The sequence below is a fragment of the Hydra vulgaris genome, chromosome 03 (assembly GCF_038396675.1).
Source record: "Hydra vulgaris chromosome 03, alternate assembly HydraT2T_AEP".
Classification (NCBI taxonomy): domain Eukaryota; kingdom Metazoa; phylum Cnidaria; class Hydrozoa; order Anthoathecata; family Hydridae; genus Hydra; species Hydra vulgaris.
In genome coordinates this window covers 54,301,204-54,323,867 of record NC_088922.1, presented here as the reverse complement: position 1 = coordinate 54,323,867, position 22,664 = coordinate 54,301,204, and the positions used below count along the sequence as shown (strand labels likewise).

The window sequence follows — 22,664 nt, the reverse complement described above, 5'->3', positions numbered from 1 at the left end:
GATGATTGGGAAAGAGTAAGTACTCAGTTTCTCTTCATAAACACATTAAAATTTAAACGAATACCATATTAAAAAAAAAGAATATAAGTATTTCATCAAAAATATTACCCCAATTTTGAAAATTTTAGGTTTGCTTCTTAGATGAATCCACATTGGAAATTCTAATGGATAAAACTAATTTCGTCCGAAGAAGGACAGGTGAAATGTTCAATGAAGATTGTCTTGTGGAGAGGGTGAAGCACCCGCTAAAAATTATGGTCTGGTCAGTCATTAGTAGCCAGGGTACTGGAAGGTTATACATTGTAAAAAATACAATGCGGCAGGACCAGTACATCCAAGTCTTGAAGGAAAGAATGATTCCTCAAGCGATGGAGTGGTATCCGAATAGGAACTTTACCTTCCAGCACGACTCTGCTCCATGCCATAAGGCAAAAACTGTAACAAAGTTTTTAGAGGCTGAAAAAATCCATGTATTACCCTGGCCAGGAAACTCGCGCGACCTAAATCCCATAGAAAATTTATGGGAATTGTTAAAAAGGGATATAAGTAAAAATCTTATGACAAATAAAAGAGATTTGATTGAAAAATTAATAAATGTTTGGCACCACAGCGAGAAAATAAAAAAAAATTGTCAAAACCTCATCAAAAGTATGACCAGAAGAGTTGAAGCCGTAATTGCTGCAAAAGGTGGCCACACTAAATATTAGTGATTTTGTGTACAATATTTTGTATATCTTATTTATTTTTCCTAAATATACGTCACACTTTTATATTTTTGTCATTTACTATTATTTATATCCTATATTCCCAAAATAAATAGTTGTAAATTTAACTCATTACAAAATATAGGGAAAATCAGCTTCAGAATATGAAAATTTGTAAAAATGTTGGGTGGCTCTAATTTTTTGAGCCACCACTGTATATTACTGGGCTTAGTGATAAGACAACTATAGTCTTCTTTTTGCTCCTGTCATCTAAATCTTTATTTATTTACTTAGTTATTGTAATTATTGTCAAACGGCGAAATATATATATATATATAAAAATTTTTTCAAATTAATATTTCTGAAAAAAAGTCCCAAGGAGGGGGTGGGGCTTCTAACAACATGCACCCCTCCCCCTAAAACCCGCCACTGTAAATGTCTGGAGTTTACTCCATGTCTGGAAATTATCTAACTTAAGCAGCAGACAAAATAAAAAAAAGCTGCATTTATATTATATGCTTTTTTTATTAACGTTACGTGCATGTAAACACCTTTTCTCAAGGAGTGTCCACTTAATTTTTCTTGTATTACTAATCCCATAACCAAATATTTATCATTAACTATTTTTTTACAATGTTAGGCAGTATCATATAAAATAATCCACCGCAGAAAAATTCTCTGTGTTCACAGATTTTTTGCTTTTAGTTTTTTTCGACTTTAACATTAAATCAGGCTATTTAAACGTTTAGAATAAATTAAAAGTTTCCAATCCTAATTTTTATTAATGAAATTTGTCTATTTAGTTTAACTTTACAAAAATATTCAAAATAGCTCAGTTAAAAGTATTTGAAAATAATGCTGGCTTGAATTAGAGTTACGTTATACTGTGTAAAGTGCGATAATGTGTAAAAGTGCAATACTGTGTAAAGTGCGCGTACCCCAACATCAAAAAGCGCGTAACCCGAGTAAAAAGCCCATTTTATACTTATTTATGAAAACGGATAAACTAGATCTCTTTTTTTTCAAATTTTTTATTTAAATGAAAGATAACAACAACAAAATAATAAAATATTTTTATCATTAATAAACTTTATAAATAATTTTTATTGCGTAAAGACAACAATTGAATAAATAAGCAAAATAAAATAAGCTGGGACAGAGATGGAGAGTTTTCTGTTTGCACCTTATACTAAAAAGTAACAAAAAAATCTTTCAAAAAACGTCTACAAAAATTTATTTATTTTAAAAACAAACGTGGTTCAATTCACCTATATAAACAAATTGAAATAAGGAAAACCTTTAGAGAAAGGAAAGTTAACAATCGGATAACATGAAGTTTTACATCTTCTTTGTTTTACTCTTTATGTTTAGTGAACAAAAAGGTAGGGATTTGATTTTTTTCAGACATTGTTGTATTGGAAAGAGTGGGGGGTGGGGGGCATCATATTTAAGCTTTATTTCCAATAGTTATAGAAATGTTGTGCAACAGTTGTGTGTTTTTGTTGTACGACAATTGTTGCCAAAATTTGTTTGATTCTATTTCCGCAACCTTTGTTTTACAACATAAATTTTGTTATACAACCGACGTTAAGTTGCGCAACTTACGCAAGAAAATGTTTCCATTATATAAAAAATTTTATGTTAGACATGAAACACAACTTTTATCAAATTACTCTCCTATATTTTTTTAATGTTTAAGCAAGTACGCTGAGATATTTTTCATTAATTAGTTTTCAACCTTTTTCTAACTATATAGAAAGTAGTAGTCTTTAAATGACTTTAATCATGTTTTAAGACTACTAATAATAAAAAACTTTCCGCGGGTAACTTTCCGCGGGCATGCTTTTTTATACGAAGCTTTTGAAAGTAAGGATTCCCGATTAGAACCAAACATCCAATTTGTCTAAAACTGTTCATACTAATTAAAAAAAAAAGAATAAAGAATCAAACGGAAGGATGAAACCTAGCTAGCACACATACGTTGGTAAAACGTTAGAATAATGTCGTAAGTTACGTTGGCAAATCATCTACGATCGTTGTTTTTGTATTGTTTTAGCTACAACTACTAACTATTAAACTAACGTTTGCACAACGTTGTACACAAAGTTGAGTCAACGCTGTTTTTTTGTTTATCGAAATATATACTCTCTATATATAAAAAATCAATATTGTATATATTATTATATATACTATGTATTATATTATATATAATATTTATAATATATAATATAAATATTATATATATATTATATGCTATATTATATATATATATATATATATATATATATATATATATATATATATTATATATATATTTATATATATATATATATGTAATTATGTTAGTGTATTTTACAGAGCAATAATAAATAAATAAATATATATATAATAAATAAATGAATAAATAGGTATATATATATATATATATATATATATATATATATATATATATATATATATATATATATATATATATATATATATATATATATATATATGCATATATACATTAACGTTTTAAAGTTGATATACAATTCAACGATTTTTCATAAGTTCAAAAATTTCCGAACAAAACATTAATTTTTTCAATAGTACAAATTTTTCAAAAATATTTGATCACAAATTTATATAATCGTAATATCATATAAGTATTTTGTAGGATATCCTTTACAATCGAAAATAGTTTGGCATCTACAGTGGCGGATCAAGGGATGGGGGAGGGGGGGCTAGGGGGCTATAGCCCCGGGCCCCACAATTGTAGGGGCCCCGATTCAAAGTAAATAATTTTTAGGAGCCCCGATTCAAAGTAAATATTAACTCTGAAAATTAAATCTTTTATTAACTTGAAAGAGCCAAAGTTAAATTTACTAAATTGTCTGAAAACAAAAGCACAAAAATAAAATAACTGTCAACAAAAACGCTGCATTATATATTTTTCCGATCTTTGACAACGATGGAGCGCAACTATTTCTACAAAAAAAAAAATTACTAGATTGGTAGCAGCGCCTTATAGCAATAATTGAATGTAACATTTGTACAAATTGCTACAAAAACAATTCCCTTCGGAAAATTATTAATGACTTGAATAATTATATTGTTATTGAAAATGCATTAACGATTGCAATTATACAATTCTTTTGTACTTCCGCGCAAAAGAGTTCTTGTGTGAATGCATTTAATAGCTGAAGCGCTAAATTCGTGAAAGAGAAAAAAAGAACAGTTTAACACTTTTCAGGTAATACGGTTATAATTAAAATGCTAAGAAAATATGAAAGTGGAGCTTGTAAAAGAAGATTGAAGAAAGAGAGAGAGGAAATGGTAGCTAAACTTCCGAAAATGACAAATTTTTTTTCATCAAACCAAACTATTATGCAATTTCCACAAACTGTAGATAATAATAAAAACAAAGAAAGAAAAGATGAAAACAATAACACGGAAAAGTAGGTAGCCTGCCAAGGTCCTTCAAATGAAATTCGAGAAGTTAAAAGTTTTGAATCTACAATGCATAATAATGAGCTTGACACAGGTACTCCAATTTTTACTATCTTTAATGACACCTCAACATCTGCTAAACAAACAATTTACTTTTTAGGCAGTTAATATTTTTGTTCTATAAATTGTCACTTATTATTTTTTTATTAGGCTTATTTATCATGATTTTTTTTCCTAGATACCATTCTACGCGAAGACCCTGCTTTATGGCCATTACAATTAAAGGAAAATGAACGTATGAAGTATTTAAACAAGGAGTATGCTTTTTTTCAAAATATTCAAAATTCGAATCTTCGAAGCGGATGTTCAAAAACCAGTACAGATATTATTCGGTTAAATATTTTCAAAAAGAATTCATAAAACAAAATACTCATGTCGATGAATAAATGGTAAGCCAGATTAAAAGGAATTTAATTATTGGTCTGCAATCTTAAATAGAATAGTTGCGGTTATTCGTTTTTTAGCCGGAAGAGGTTTAGCATTTCGAGGCCATAATGAAGTTATAGGATCGTCAAATAACGGGAATTACTTAGGCATGTTAGAACTGTTGACTCAATTTGATCCAGTTTTAAAGCAACACATTGACACTTTTGCAAATAAAGGCAAAGGTAATGTAAATTATTTGTCTAAAACTATTTGTGAAGAGCTAATTGATATTATGTCTCAAAAGGTTTTAACGCACATTATTACCGAAATACTGGGGAAAGCAAAATACTGGGGAATTATCGTAGATTCGACTGCTGATATTTCTCACGTGGATCATCTTTCTGTGATATTGCGTTATTATCTAAATGGCCACGTGTATGAACGATTTTTTTGTTTTCTACAAATTAAAAGCCACGACGGTAAATCTTTGATTACTGACATTTTAGATCTACCGGAAAGATATGATATTGATATAACCAATTGTCGGGGACAGGCATACGATAATGCAAGCAATATGTCTGGTAAATATTCTGGATTACAGGCACGTTTAAAAGAGCGGAGTGAATTAGCTTTTTATATCCTCTGCGCTGGATATTCTTTAAATTTAGTAGGGCAGTGCAGTGAGTGCATTAATTCTATCAACTATTTTAGCGTTCTCCAGAGTTTGTATTCATTATTTGTAGCTTCAACACATAGATGGGATTTATTGAAAGGAAATCATGCTACACTCAAGCGCCTATCAGATACACGATGGTCATGTAGGTCAGATGCTTCAAAAAGTTTGGTAGAAAATTTTGATGGGATTCATGCAGCGCCATGTCATATAGCTGAGGATACAGAAGAAAAATCTGATACTCGTCATGAAGCTTTGTGTTTATTAAATAAGATCACTAAGCTAGAGTTTGCATTCATGGCTGTACTTTGGCATCACATACTTATGAGGTTTAATGCAGTTAGCAAATTTCTTCAAAAAGTTGAATTAGATTTGCATACAGCAAGCAGTGTGTTACTTTCACCAATTGACTTTGTAAAAAACTTACGAAACGACTTTACGAGATTTGAGAATGAATCAAAAAAACTTAGCTCGTTTATTGAAAAAGACTATTCTGATAAGAACAAAAGAAAGGTAATTAAAAATTGAGCAACGGAGAAAACCAAGTTGATTCTTTAAGCGTATCCGACAAGTTTCGAGTGAATACATTTTTTGTCATTATTGACAAACTTGTGACACAATTAACTATAAGAAGTGATGGTTACAACCACGTAAATAAGATATTTGGATTTCTATCAAAGCTGTTAACTATTGTTCCATGGAATTGCAAGTTAGCGCGAAAAAAATTGTAGAAGTGTACTCAAATGATTTAGAAGATAGTTTCATATTTGAAATAGAACAATTTGTAACATTATTAAAGTTGCAGCCTCCGGGTTTTTTTTCGCATAAAAAAGATAAATCTGAGACTGAAAACACATTGATTCCTCTGCATGTTTTAAATTGGATTGTTGAAACCGATATTATTGATGTATTTCCAAATGTTTATATAGCATATCGCTGGTTTCTAACTATTCCCATAACAAATTACGAGGCTGAGAGATTATTCTCTACTCTTAAAAGAGTTAAGACCATGCACCGATCAACAATGGTCCATAGTCGTTTAAGTAATATAGTAAGATTAACTATTGAGTCAAAATTATTAGTAACTTTGGATTTCAGCGATGTGATTGAAGAGTTTGCGGGGAAGAATAGCAGAAAAAAATCGCTCAACTTAATTCAATAAAATAAATATAAAAGTTGTATATAAATAAATACCAGTGATAGCGTTTTCAAGAAAATCTTTGTTTTACTCATTTTTGTCGTTGTTAGTGGAATGGGGCCTCCAACTTTTAAATAGCCCCGGGCCCCGAAAAGTCTTAATCCGCCACTGGGCATCTATGAGGCATAGAGTCAACTAAATGAGTGCAAACGTCTGTTGAAATTGAGTCCCATAATTCCTTGATTTTATTAAATAAATCAGCATGATTTGCATGTTCTCAAAGATGTTTAATGGGATTTAAGTCAGGTGATGGGGATGGCAAATTCAAAACATTAACATTACTCTTTTTGAAAAACTCTAAAACCGATTTGGCTGTATGTTTGGAATCGTTATCCTGTTGCAATATCCATCCTTGAGACATTTTATCCTTTGCATTAGGTAACATAACAGTCTTACATATATCTTTATACTATTTTTGATTCATAGTCTCAGTAATTCTATGGAGAGGACCAACGCTAGCCTGACTAAAATATCCCCAAACCATTACATTATCTCCTCCATGTTTAACGGTAGGCAGTTGGTGTTTAGGATCGTATTTTGTACCTACTGGACATCAAACATACATGATTCCATCTGATCCGAACAGCGTAAACTTGCTTTTGTTGTTAAAAAGAATTTTTGACCATTGTTGACTACTTCACTTTAGATGCTCAGATGCAAATTTTTCGGCGTTCCGGTTTTTCAAGGAAACTAATGGGTTTTTAGATGGGCGTCTTCTAAATAAATTAGCGAGACGTAAACGATGTTTTATAGTCGAAATACTATACAATTCTTAGAAACTCTTATCAAAAATCCTTGTTTTGCAGACAAATTTTAAAATGTTAATTTAGCAATCATTATTTGTTCAAAACATAATAGCTAACCTGAAAACCTTTTTATCGGTATATAATATGATAGCTAAAGTGATTTATATTTATATATATATATATATATATATATATATATATATATATATATATATATATATATATATATATATATATATATATATATATATATTTATCTATCAAGGGCAAGTCCATAGGGGGCCGATCGCCCTGATCGGCCCCCTGTGAATTATGATTTAAAAAAATATTTTTGTGTTTATTTTTAGTATTTTTAGCCTTTTATAAAAAAAGCATACTTGATTTATTGATTATTTTAATAACTTATATTACAAATTCTAATTTTCCCGATTTCGAAAAATGGTCAATTACGTTTTCAACATTTAATGGAATTTCTCTGTGCACATTAAGTAAGGCCAATCCGACTAGTCTGTTTTTTGTCATTCGTGTTCTCAGCCAATTTTTAATTCTTCGCAAGGTTGAGAAGCTACGTTCAGCACTGACTACAATCACAGGACATAACTTGATAATTTAAAACAACATGTGAGTGATTGGATATTGCACATTGTCACACAAATCAAAAACAACAGAAAAATCAGTAAGTTGTCAAATGATTCCTCTCTCATCTTTCATCCTCATACATTTGCACTGCCATAGTTCAACTTCCGATGTAAATTCAGGTACAGGTAAGTTTTGGATACTAAGTCCAAGAATGATGCTATAGACATTACTGGTTGCAGAAAGAGTTTCAACAATATCTTTATGATTCCATGTAATAATATTTTTTGGCATCAAAGTATAGATTTGAAGACATTAGAAATGTTCATTAGAAAAACGTGTATTTATGTCCAATATCAACGCATCAAGTAGAGGGATGTAAATTGATTGCCTTTAATATTCATCTATAGTATCTGAAGGTACACTTTCACATGCCTGTTGTTGTACTGTTCTTTTATAGGTAAAAATAGCATCTTTTCAATTATTGTTTTTTCTACGGGTTTAAAAATTTCCTTAAAGATATCTTCGCAGTTTTCACTTTTATGTTTTAAAACAATAAACAGGTCTTTAAGGCATTTTTTTGCTCTATGTAAATCTAAACTTTTTTTTGAAACAACTGACTGAGCCCATTTGTTAAAAAGAACACATGTACTGCACACATGCGTTTTCTTTAAGCCTAAAGACACAATAAAATCACTTTATCTAATTAATAATAATAAAATTTTTGCTTTTGATGAAGATGTTTTGTCATTCCATTTAGATATATCGTCCAGTTCATCAATGATTTTTGGAAGCTCAGCATAAAACGTCAGCAAAGCATCATGTCTTTCAACCCATCGTGTTTTTCAGAGTGAAAGCAGTTGTGAATTTAGCATTTTTTTAATAATAAAATTTCGTTTTGCAAAAGCATTGAAAAAAGCAACAACTTTGCTAGTTACCTCCAAACATTTTCTTATTGCTTGCACCTTTGAACTCTTGGATAAAGTTAAATTTAAAGCATGATTATAACATGGACACCAAACTGCATTTGACGCAACTTGTTGAGTTTCAACTATCGCTCTTTTTTGCAATGACGATATAACACTACATCCATTTGTTCCCACGCAGACACATTTTTCTAAAAAAAGGTGTAATTTTTTTCCAACATGTTTATAACCGATTGACCAATAGCTTTGCCGTCAAAAACCGGTTTATTGTAAATGGATGCATTACTTTTAGTTTGATGATTTTGATCAAGCAAATCAACAAATCCAACAAAGTCTTTTCGAACTAATCTATCAGGCATCAAGTAGCGTAAATTGTTTCCATTTGTAACTAATGCGATGCATCAGATGTTTCGTCAAACATAATAGCATAATAATTTAATTCTCTAACACGACTCACAATTTGTTAACATATTTCTTCTCGACAGCATTCAATTAAAAAGTTTTTTGTAGTTTGCTAATGTATGTTGCAGAAGCTCTAGCTGTTTTCAAATAATTTTCTAAATTTAAATCGCCACAGTTTACTCTAAATTTTAGCAACTCTCGAAAATTACCTATATATGTTATCACATCAGAATTGTCATTGTCTATGTCTTATATGCTGCCATCATCTCTGTGGCCTCTGAAAGGACTATTTTGCCTTCCTAAAAATACAATTGTTTCAACATAGGTGCCAATTGTTGACGATTTTCTAAAACCTGTTGAAAACGTTGAGTGTTTACTCTGTTTACAATATCAGTTGCTGGTTTATTATAGTTTTATAAAAAACACCTTCCTGCTTCAACAGCTTCCTTGTGATATGTTGCTCTTTCGTGACTTGTTAAATCTCCGTCGTTGCCAAACAGTTTAGCAAACACCTGTAATGGTTGCTTAACTAACTTCTGAAGTGCAACTTGTTTGTGAGATGCAGTCTGGTGGTATGAAAATAATGCACAATATTTGCAGTATAGTCTCTTTTATCTATCTGAACATACTAACCATTCAGATGTGGATGATTAAGATATCGTTTTTCTCGATTATTTTTCTTAATGTGAACTGAATGCGGCATTTTGTTGTCAGTTGATGGTTGTCATGGTAATTCTAACAAGTTTTTTATAGTTATATCATCAATAGTTGTAACGACAAAGTTTCCAATGTCATTAATAAACTCAGCATTTGAAATCTGACTTAAACATGGCTAATTTTAGTGGTTGCAGAGTCAGGTTAACGCTCACTTAAAATCAATTCATTTTCTGAAACAGGCATAACTATTTCAAGTGAGATATCATTCCTTTTCTGCCTTTCTCCGTTTATGTCTTTGTCTTGTAGTTCTGATTTCTCATAATCAATATCTTAAGGAGCAACACTAATGCTAGTTTCCGGTGTTGGTACTGATGCGGTTTTAAGTTAATTCGTTCTTTTAGTATCCTGAATAGTAGCAGTAAAACTAGTTGAAGGTATTTCAAAAAAATTTTCTTTCTTCGGTGCTATAAAGAAAGAATCTAATCTGCTCTGGAATCAAAAAGCATTAGTTCTCTTCATCGCGTCTCGAAAAAATAATAATAACTATGGCAACAATCTATAAATTTTTTTTTTTTTATTTTATTGGAAACTGATATTAAACTAACATTACATAATTGTTTAAAACTACTGATTTTGAAAGTAATTTTTTTTTTTTACTATTAATTATAAGTGTCGTTTAAGTCAGTAACATTTCATCAAAAACTTTACTCAATCATTTAATATGCTCAAATTAATTGCGGTGACCTGCTGAATAAAAAGCACTATTTTCTATTAAAACAACTATTACAATGATTTAACAGATTTGTAATTAGGTGAATTTTCAAAATTATAAAAAACATTAACTGAGCTAGTTGTAGAGATAATTATTGAAAAGAACTTTAGAGAACAAAATAGAAAAACATTGTAGAAAAACATAAGGGTCCTATCTGACCTTGTTTGCAACAGCCAAAAAAGGCTGTTGCAAACAAGGTCAGATAGGACCCTTATGGTGGCAAAAAAACTTAGCAAGTATAAGCTAAACCCTTAAACACATAGTTTTTTGTTAAAATGATATAGGAAATTTCTAATAATGCGCATGCAAACTTCAATATCTTTGACCATGCCATCTGTCCATTAATTTATTCGATACGTTTCAAAAAATAAATCCATATGCAAGGTTTTAAAAATATAGTGATTATAAAATGCTACGTTGCATTACTTTATTTTCTGCACATTATTGCCATGCTTAAATGGATTTATGATTTTGGCAACCAAATACTATATATATTTTATTGTTTAAAGAACATAGCTATTACCACAAAATTAAAAATCAAAAAATTTAATTTTAGTTTTATAATATATTGTTATATTTTATATAAATACAAAAAACTGAAATATAATGTTTACTAAGAAATAACAATATTTTGAATAATAAAATCTCCAGCCCCGTTTTTTAGTCTCTTACTCAAGATAATTTACTCTGCCACTAATAAATAATAACATATGGCTGGTTTACGATGCCTTCGTATATTTTGTTAAACATTTCATGTTTTAATCGTAGAAATAACCATACTTATTGTATTGTCTTTGCAAAATTGAACATATTAACAATAATTAGTTATTATTAATTTGTATTTTTGTGTGCTTTATTTGTGTATCTTAACTTATAGAGAGGCCCATTCAGGACCTTCAGACATAACAGGGGCACGGGATAGAGGGGTGGTGGAGGTGGGTGGGTGTAAGGGAATACCCCCAACCTCCCTCGCCAGTCCGACCCTGGTTGCAAAACCAAAAATCTTAATAAATGTTTATTAATTTCGGCTATCCCTAACCTTCAGTTTATCAGTTTAGTATGTCACTTTGAATATATTTGAAACAAGCATTAGTAATATCAAATTAATAATAAAATATTAAATTGCGTCATTCATAAAAAACTAAATGAAAAGTAAAATATTAAAAAGAAAATATGTTGTAATATTTTATTTTCAAAAATTAAAACCATGGTAAGTAATTAGATAAAAAGAATTTAGAATTTAGAAATTCCTATAAATTCCTTTTCGCTTTAAACTTTCAACGTACTATTTAAAAGTGATTCAATTTAGTTGCGCCGTGCAAATTTTAAACCGGACTACTGAGATACTAATATATATATATATATATATATATATATATATATATATATATATATATATATATATATATATATATATATATATATATATATATATATATATATATATATTAGTAGAAAATCACTTAACAAAATTTTTTTTCATTTTACACTGTGTTTCATCAACAAAGGTTCATCAGAAATGCATTTCTGATGAACCTTAGTTGATGAAAACCAAACATTGAGCACTCTATTGTGTAGAATACATTTAAAGTTGTTTAAATATATATATATATATATATATATATATATATATATATATATATATATATATATATATATATATATATATATATATATATATATATATATGTATATATATATATATATATATATATATATATATATGTATATATATGTATATATATATATATATATATATATATATATATATGTATATATATATATATATATAAAAGAGAGAGAGAAAGAGAGAGAGAGAGAGAGAGAGAGAGAGAGAGAGAGAGAGAGAGAGAGAGAGTGTGTGTGTGTGTAAAATTAGAAATGGCAAAAGCAAAGGAGCGGTAATTATCAAACTCTTCACATCAATTGTTTAATTTTTGGTTAGTTTAATTTTTCGATATTCAAGGAAGATTTTATATAAGTTATATAATTTTACAAAAACAACTTCATTATACCGAAGTTGGGTTATATACATTTGATCAATGTTAGGTAAATCATAAAAACGACTAGCTTTTGCAATGTTTTACTACGTTGAAACAATGTTACTGCTGCGTCGGTACTTAGCGGTCGTCCATAAAGTACGTACGCTCATAGGGGGAGGTCTTAAAAAAGCGTTCGAAAGCGTATGGAGAAGGAGGGGGGAGGGTTCAATTTAAAAGTACGTTCATCGATTTTCTAATTTTGCACAATTAACCAGCTAATCAATAGAAAAGTTAAAATTCTGACTAAAGATCCTAGTTTGCCAACACAAAAAGATGTATGGTATAGGGAGTAGAGAGTATAGTTTTCCTCTATGCACACACATACATGGGTGCCAGCAAGATTTTTTGTTGCTCCAGATAGGACACTTTCACACATTGTGCAAACTTCAAACTCAAGTATGATTATACCTGTGCCAAATAAGGAGGCCTTGCAAAAAATACCCAAACGTGAGGGCACCAATGTAGTAAAATTTTCAACTTTTCTATCTAAAACTAGATTTAAATTTATTGACACATTTTAAATTTCGTAGAAAAATATTGTAAATAACAAAAGTTATGACCATGCAAGTTTTCCGACCCCTCAAAATGAAGGGAGTGTAAATTTAGCCTCCTCATTTGGCATAGGCATAAACATACTTAAGTTTGGAGTTTGTACAATGTGTAAAAGTCTCCTATCTGGAACATCAAAAAATCCTGCGGGCGCCCATGCACACATGCCACCCCTTATATACTGGCCCTGAGTAAGGCGTACTTCAGGCAACCTATTTTTGAGTCGACAAAAAACAGGTTTTAGCAGTGCCGTGGCTAATGGGTCGGAGGCATCCTAAAAAAAACGTGTCATTAGGGTCTCAAAATCTTCCAAATTTTACCGCTAGATTTTGCTAAAATAAAAAGGTCCTTAATATAGAAAAAAGGCACAAAATTTTCTACTTCTAATCCCCCTCCTCCAATAAAGGGATATGGGTAGCCTACCCTCGGCACTGAGTTTTAGGGTTTGTTTTCAATATTATTGATCTCGAGTAAGACTCATTTTTTAACGGAGTTACTAAAGAGGGGTGTTTAAAAAAAACGTCGGCCTTAAATATAGTTTATTTTTATTTGATTGTGATTAAAACAAAAAAAAAGGACCATACGACCCAACCGGGAATCGAACACTCCGAGTCTCCGAGTGTAGATCTTCAACCTCTCGGCAAAGCGCACACTATATTATTTAGGAATTTAACTTCATTAAGATTAATATTTGAATATATATGAAGACTTTTTTAAAATTGGGATCCTGTACCGCGAAAAAAGGATTTGGGCGTCGTTTAAAGTATCTAAGGTACCTTCACCTTTTTTTTTTTAGGGCGGAGAGGGGTATTTGAAAAACGTAGGTACTTCTTAAGGGGGGTGGGACTTAAAAGTAAGCATGGAAACATGGGGTGTCACATTTCAAAATTTATGGCGTGCAAACTTTACCGACAACCCGTTATCTTTTGTTCATATCTTTTACTTCCAGAACAAGAACGAAGTTTTTAATACTATTAAAGTAAATAAAAACGTTAGTAACTACAAAAAAATAAAAACTGAACATAGTAAACTTAAACTATTCTACTTTCTAATTAAAATCTTGATAATATCTAAATATAATAATACAATATAATATCTAAATAAAAAGTTGTTATAAAATTTATAAATAGAACATTAAAAATATAACATTAAAACACAGACACTTAACACTCTTTGAAAAAGAGTCTCAGATTTTATTTTTAAATTGGTATCGTATAGCCAGATACGCAAAACTAATTAAAATAAGTAAATAAAATAAAAAAAGCGCTCAGTCTGTAAAATGTATTTCTCTACTTAATTCAAAAAATTTTTCTAAATTTTATAAAAATTCTCTATTCAAAAATGATTTCTAAAAAAATCACTGTGCTGTGTATTTTTCTTGCATTATTGTATCACCCTAAGAATTTCCACATGTAAAATGTTACAATTCACATGTAAAATGTTAAATATAACATAAATAAAATAGGTCAAAAATAATAAACTTTATGTAAAATATAAACTTAAAATGTGGTTTAAAGGAATCTATAAAAAGGTTGTGGTGATAAAATGTTGTATTTATCATCCAAACCATCAATATAATTTGGAAAAAAAAAACTACGATCCACTAGGGGTTTGTTTAGTCATTTTGTGATTGGTCTCTAAATTATGATTTCTTTATGCAGATTTCTTTATGCACATTTGCATAAAGTTTATATATATATATATATAGTTTATATATATATATATATATAGTTTATATATATATATATATAGTTTATATATATATATATATAGTTTATATATACAGTTTATATATATATATATATATATATATATATATATATATATATATATATATATATATATATATATATATATATATAAAATCAAACCCTATATAAATATAAAATCAAACCCTAATATTTTAGTTTTTGCTGATAAAACAAGCAACATATACCAAATTGCCCCAGATAATCACTATAAATTACTGCGCGATAATATTCCTAATAACTACGCAAAAGCCCCCAAAAACTTAGAAAATTCAATTAATTTAGAAGGTCAAAACATTGCTAAAACAATTAATTTAGATGCTAGAATTAAATCAGTCGCACCAGCGCAAGCGTTTATAACACTAAAAGATCATAAACCAAATTTTGAAAATAAACTCTCTTGTAGGCTACTAGTACCTTTAAAAAGTGAACTAGGGCACGTTAGTAAAATTAAATTAGATAAAATAAATAATATTATTCGGAAAAAATTAAATTTGCAACAGTGGAAAAACACCAATGATGTCATAAATTGGTTTTCTAAAATTAGTAATAAAAATGAATGCACGTTTATACAATTTGATATTAATGATTTTTACCCCTCAATTACAGCAGAAATTTTAGATAAAACAATAGAATTTGGAAAAACCTACATTGAAATTACAGACGACACTATTCGTCTAATTAAGCATTGCAGAAAAACTTTACTCTATTTTAATAATGAGACGTGGAAGAAAAAAACCACGCACGAATGCTTTGATGTAACAATGGGAAGTTACGACGGAGCAGAAATTTGCGAATTTGTAGGCTTATATATTTTAAATTCCCTAGCTAAAATAGTTCATTTTAATCAATTAGGCTTGTACCGCGATGATGGCTTAATAATAATGCAAAAAAAATCAGGGCCTCAACTTGACAAAGTTGATGCCCTGATTTTATATATATATATATATATATATGTATATATATATATATATATATATATATATATATATATATATATATATATATATATATATATATATATATATATATATATATATATATATATATATATATATATATGTATATATATATATATATATATATATATATATATATATATTTATATATATATGTATATATATATATATATATATGTATGTATATATATATATATATATATATATATATATATATATATATATATATATATATATATATATATATATATATATATATATATATATATATATATATGTATATATATATATATATATATATATATATATATATATATATATATATATATATATATATATATATATATATATATATATATATATATGTATGTATATATATATATATGTATATATATATATATATATGTATATATATATATACATTAGACTGCTTCATTTTGGGGTCATGAGAAAATTTAAAGTACCATGGAGTTTTATCTGCTGCGCAGACCCCTATTTTATTAGTAGATTTTTTTTTTTTTTGAGTTTTAACCACTTTTAGGGGTTGCTCAAGTGCCCTAATGGTCTAATTTTAGACTTATTTACCCTTTTTTAAGCTTATTTTCAACACGTTTGAGCGGGTTCTAAAACTCAAAATAATTCTATTTTTTTTCTTTCCAGAGTTTCTTCTAAGTTAATAGAAAAAAAAAAAATGCATGGTAATTTAATTTGCTTAAAATATTTTGTCTAAACCTAACTAAAAAATTGCATAGTTATGCGGATTTTTACCAATTTTTACGCTTCGCATTTACTTAAATACTTTAGCGTACTTGCTTAAACACGTTATGCGAATTACTTTTTAGCAAAGACGATATTTAATTTTCATTTAAAAACGCAGGAAATAATTATTGATAACTTTCATGATACACTTACTTCATATGCTTATTAGAGCTATTTACTACAGTTTTATTCATGTCGGGAAAAAGTAAGAAAAAAGTAAATTTTTTGGTTGGGGAATCCAGGTCAGGTGGATTTCAGATTTTGCAATTACAAACAATTAGGTAGGTACCAGACTGTATTTGTTTTTGTTTTATTTGTATATTATTAGAGGAAAACAATTAATATAACAAATATCTGCTGTTAAATAAATTAATTAACAGAAATAGATGTGTTGTAAAATGTTCAGAACCTACAAATCACACTTTTTAGTAAAAAGATAGAGAAGCTGATCCTAACTTGGAAACTGTTAAAAAAAAACAAATCAAGACAAACTTTATCAGAAATTGAAAAAAGGAGGAAATTTTTAACTCAGATGAAAAGGATCTTTTGGATTGCACCTGAGCTCGATACTCTGGTTGCAATCATTAAAGCTGATAAGAAAAGAAGTTGTCAAGACAAGACTGAAGATATTGCTTTTTTATTAGACCAATTAGGAGATAGAAAAACAAGAATAGGTGGATTAGACACAAGGTACATTTCCTCTGTTAACAGGAGTTTATCCAAGTTTGAAATGAGATCAAGTTTGAATGAAACCATGTCAGAGAGTGAATTCAGCTCAAATGGATCCGATAAAAATGAAGATAATGATGATTTCCCGTATCCAGATCCAGAGTTAAAGAAGAAAGTCAAAAAACCAGATACTGTTCTACTTCCAAAAGATATTCTCAAGAGAACTGCTGATACTGCTGTTGGGGAAGGATTAAGTCATAGGCAGCATACTGCCATGGTTAATAGTATAATTGCTAAAGCAGGTGGAAATTTAGATGAATTTAAATGTTCAACCTCTACAGCATTAAGAGCAGCAGATAAAGTCATTAATGATGAATCAAAGAGGATCAAGGACCATTTGAGAAATTTCAGAAATAATAATAAGAACATTTTAGTTCAACTCCATTTTGATGGAAAAGTATGTCATGAATATACTGATGGGAAAAAATCAGAAAAAGATCGATTAGCAATATTAATAAACGGTAACATGGAAACGCACCTGTTGGGAATTCCAGCTATTTCTTCCGGAACTGGCGAAAATCAAAAAAATGCGATCAGAGATATCTTGAATTGCTTTGACCTTACAAACAGTATACAAGCTGTTACATTTGATACAACCAGAATCAACACTGGAAACAAAAATGGAGCTGATTCTTTACTGGTAAATGAAGTTTTTCAGCGACCAGTTTTATCTATTGCATGCCGACATCATATAAACGAGCTACACATAACACATTTCTGGAAAAATTATCCAAGTAGTGCTACTTCTGGACCAGATAATATGCTGTTTAAAATATTAAAATCAACATGGAATGATCTTGATGTAGAGAACCAGGTAGGGTTTTACAAAATTGGTTAACATTTTTGTAAAATATTATTGTACCCTAGTATTTCTTCAATTTTGAGCTCTTTGATTTTTTTTTGACATTTTAAATAAAAAGGTGTTGAGAAGATTGACTATTCCAGATGAAACATGGCTTGGTCATCAAAAGCATGAAAGCATAACGTTCTGCAGAAATATTATCACCCATAGGTCTCTGAAAAAGGTAGCCCGATGACTAGATGTTTTAATATGTAGTTATGTATACAATATGTACTATGACGTAGTAATATATCCTAGATTTTTCTTGTTTAATTCTATTATTCTTTATAAGACAAAAGTATACATACCTATGTTTATTGCATTATACCAATATACTTCTGGTTTAATTTTTAGGATGGGGCTACAAGGAAGGACTACATTGAGCTGACAGAGCTTACACTTATGGTGCTTTCTGAGGAAAAGTACAAGTTTCGTACACCCGGAACAATTCATCATGCCCGTTTTATGGCAAAAGGTAGAGAGTTTTAGGTTTATGATAGGAAAAAGTCCAAAGTTAAAAATTATAGCTTCATAGCAAAAAAAAATGAATTTGTTATACATGATCAAATATTTAGCTTTTCAAAAAAAATAAAAATGTATATTTTTATAGGTATCTACTACCTAAAGCTCCAGCTTATGATGGATGCAATACCCAGTCTGACAAATCGACTGAAAAATGAAATTACTGAAGTGGCAACTTTTGTGGCTGTTTTCTATACTACCTGGTTTCTCAAAGCTGAACTATCTGCTGTGGCTCCTTGTCAGGTAGGTACCAAGTTAACAAGTATGATATATATATATATATATATATATATATATATATATATATATATATATATATATATATATATATATATATATATATATATATATATATATATATGTATATATATATATATATATATATATTTATATATATATATATATATATATATATATATATATATATATGTATATATATATATATATATATTTATATATATATATATATATATATACATATATATACATATATATATATATATATATATATATATATATATATATATATATATATATATATATATATATATATATATATATATATATATATATATATATATAAGGATTCTATTATAAATAAAAAGTTTTGATTAAAAGTTTCTAAAATATAAATTTTTTTAAGGTAAGCTAGTTACTTAACAATTTTTTGTTTATCCAGGATATGAGAGCTCTTCGGCAAATGAATAGGTTTAAGGAGTACAATTTGATTGGGGCAGAATCAGTCATTGAATCAATCAAACGGCACACATGGTTTCTGGACCCTTGCCTTGTTGTTCTTGCCTTAGCTGATGAAAACTGTGAAGAAAGAGGTGAAATTGCTCAAAAATTATACAGCTTTGAATTTCGTAGCTTAGATAAATATTCGTTAGCCCGAATAAAAGCTAACATGGAGGTCCTCAATTCTTTAGACTTCAGTGGACCGAAGCCACCAAGCTTAGTTGAATTGGTCACAGAAAATTCGTGGCTTTTGTTCCTTATGATAGGGCAGAGTAAAAGTGACTGTCAATGGATGAAAACCCCGCCAGAGTATTGGACTTGTAACGATTTCTACTTAAAATTTAAAGATGCTATTTTTAATCTTGCAGTTGTTAATGATTGCTCTGAAAGAACTGTTAAACTCATAAAGGACAACATTGATATTGCCAGAAAGGAAGAAAAAAGACAAGATTCACTTTTATTCATGCACAATTACAAAAGGAAGTATGTAGGAAAAAGAAAAACCTCCAAGAAAAACAAAAAAACAATATAAAAATATTGCATAATATTTGTAAAAAATAACACTATTATTAAGAAATATATAAAATCAAATCGCTAGACGTTTTATGACTTTACATATCAACAAAGTTATTACGTTGCGTAAAAATTGGAAAAAATTGCACTAAATTTGGGATTTTATAAATAGATTTGCATGAAATATTTCAAATAAATAAAAATACCATGCATTTTTATTTGTTTTTTCTAACTTAGAAGAAACTCTGGTAAGAAAAAAAATTTAATTATTTTGAGTTTTAGAACTTGCTCAAATATGCCAAAAATAGGCTTAAAAAGGTCTAAATTCAGGCAATTGGGGCACTTGAGCAACCCCTAAAAATGGTCAAAATTGAAAAAAAAAAAATTCTATTAATAAAATAGGGGTCTGCGCAGCTGATAAGACTCCATGGTACTTTAAATTTTTTCATGACCCCAAAATGAAGCAGTCTAATATACATATATATATATATATATATATATATATATATATATATATATATATATATATATATTATATATACATATAACTAAAATATTAGGGTTTGATTTTATATATATATATATATATATATATATATATATATATATATATATACATATATATATATATATACATACATATATATATATATATATATATATATATATGTATATATATATATATATTTATATATATATATATATATATATATATATATATATATGTATATATATATATATATATATATATATATATATATATATATATATATATATATATATATATATATATATATATATATATACTGGTATATACCATTCGTTTTCGGTTACTCCCAATTACATATCGATAAAAATGTAGATAAACAACTATAAGACATTACTACTGATTTTAATATTATTTTATTAACTACATTTTATGTATAAACTTTATTTTTTAACATCTAATTATGATTATTTGTCTCTATAATGGTGCTGATGATATAATGGTGCTGTTTTATCAACTTAATATATTAAAAAGTATTTTTTTTTTTGTTTATTCTGTTGATATAGATATATATTTGATAACTCTATTTTTTTTTTTTTAAATTGATAATTTTACGATAGAAATGTTATAATTTATTTTTGTATTGTAATTTAATTTAGTAAAACTCCAAATAATTATCAATGACTTGTGAGGAAGGTTAAATTAATAAACTACTATAAAACTATTAGATTATCAAAGTCACCGCAAACAAAGGGGTGAGATTGATAACATTTTGGAGATAAAAAAAATAAAATAAGACAAAAAAAAAATTTTTTTCTTTAATGAAACCCTCTAAAGGAGAGGTACGATGTTATATCAGAAAAAAAAAAGTTTTACTGAAGAGTTATTCAGCAAAAATGTCCAAAAACCTATCAAAGTCACCCATCAGTCAACCTATCAAAGTCACATCATCAGTTTTACGGTACCTAAATTTTATTACTCGAAACCAATGAAATAAGAAATATATGCTCAGCCTGTAAATTAGATTATTCTAGTCATTCAAAAACAATTATAAAATAATTGCTATGTTGTTTGTTTTTCTAAGGTTCATTAATACAAAATAAACCGTAATACAAAACGTTCAAAAGTTATTGCGACTCAACAACAGCCTCCTAATCGCTTCTAAAACATTTACAATTTTCACTGCATAGGCAAATGCCGTTTGTCAAAATATCATTATTTTTTAGTACAAAAATTTCAATGACTAAATTCTAAAGCTGACTGAAGTCTCCATAAGTAATGTTGTAGTTTTAGTACATAATGGTAGTACTTAATCATTATAAATATATTTGCATAAATTTTGTTATATTTGCTAACATTAAAAGAAATTTATTTCAAAATTATTTGCAATATGGAATACTATTACGCAGTTTTAAGACTCTTTGCAAATATTTCACATATTACATTGTGTTTATTTCAATGCACTGTTTTACTTAGGTTATTTGGATTGTATATTTGTGTAACCATTTAATCTTATAAGAACCCGGGTGTTTTATTACACACTTTGAAATATATTTATATTTTTTCTGTAGAAATATGTAGTAAAGGATGCCCATTTAATTATGAGCTGATTTGTGCTTCAAATGGAAAAAGTTATGATAACAGATGTCTGATGGAAATGGATGCTTGTGAAACCCGATCCGAGATTTACTATGTTCATAGCGGGCCTTGTGGTGAGTTTTAAAATTTAAAAAATAAATTATTTCTAATCACTTATGGAAAAATTAATATATTAATTCTATTGATGATATTATTTAATTTCGGTAAATTAATATATTTTGGTTACGGTAATGGTTACGGTGAAATGCAGCTTGTGTGATAAAAATTTATTTGTTTTTATAGAAAGAAAGAGGAAACCTGATGACGAATAAGCGTAAACAAAAGAATAAAACTCAACGCAGCTTATTTCATATTTTTAGCATTTTTTTTAAGAATGATTTTGTCGTTACTTTTAATAAATACATACATACATTTTAATCAGGAGGGCTCATAATGGTTTTTGTTTTGTTTCCGCATCCCTGTAAAAACTAGATTTTATATGATTTAAACAATGTATGAAATAGTAGCTCCTTTTCCTTGAGTGGCTCTATAGAGTATTGTATTTTGGATAAATCATTTTTATATATTTTAAAAATTTTAATTTTATGTAGTTGTAACAAAGTTTTGTAACTTTTATCTTTATAAGAGTTGCGTAGAAATAAAAACTTGAAATTAACTTTAAACAAC

The 22,664-nt window shown here is 28.2% G+C and overlaps 1 protein-coding gene and 1 long non-coding RNA gene across 2 annotated transcripts; both read left to right on the top strand.

Annotated features, from left to right (window-relative positions):
• The first annotated feature begins 1,943 nt into the window (after positions 1-1,943).
• LOC100209048 (uncharacterized) lies at positions 1,944-22,418 on the top strand. The gene is made up of 3 exons (XR_010637668.1): positions 1,944-2,086; positions 21,971-22,111; positions 22,281-22,418. It is a non-coding gene; the product is annotated as an uncharacterized LOC100209048 (long non-coding RNA).
• Positions 16,646-19,998, top strand: LOC136078272 (uncharacterized). The gene is made up of 6 exons (XM_065793702.1): positions 16,646-16,850; positions 16,999-18,112; positions 18,219-18,323; positions 18,494-18,614; positions 18,750-18,904; positions 19,341-19,998. Exons 1-6 carry the CDS (start codon positions 16,762-16,764, stop codon positions 19,929-19,931), a joined length of 2,175 nt encoding a protein of 724 aa, XP_065649774.1. The 5' UTR covers positions 16,646-16,761; the 3' UTR covers positions 19,932-19,998.
• Positions 22,419-22,664: the final 246 nt, after the last annotated feature.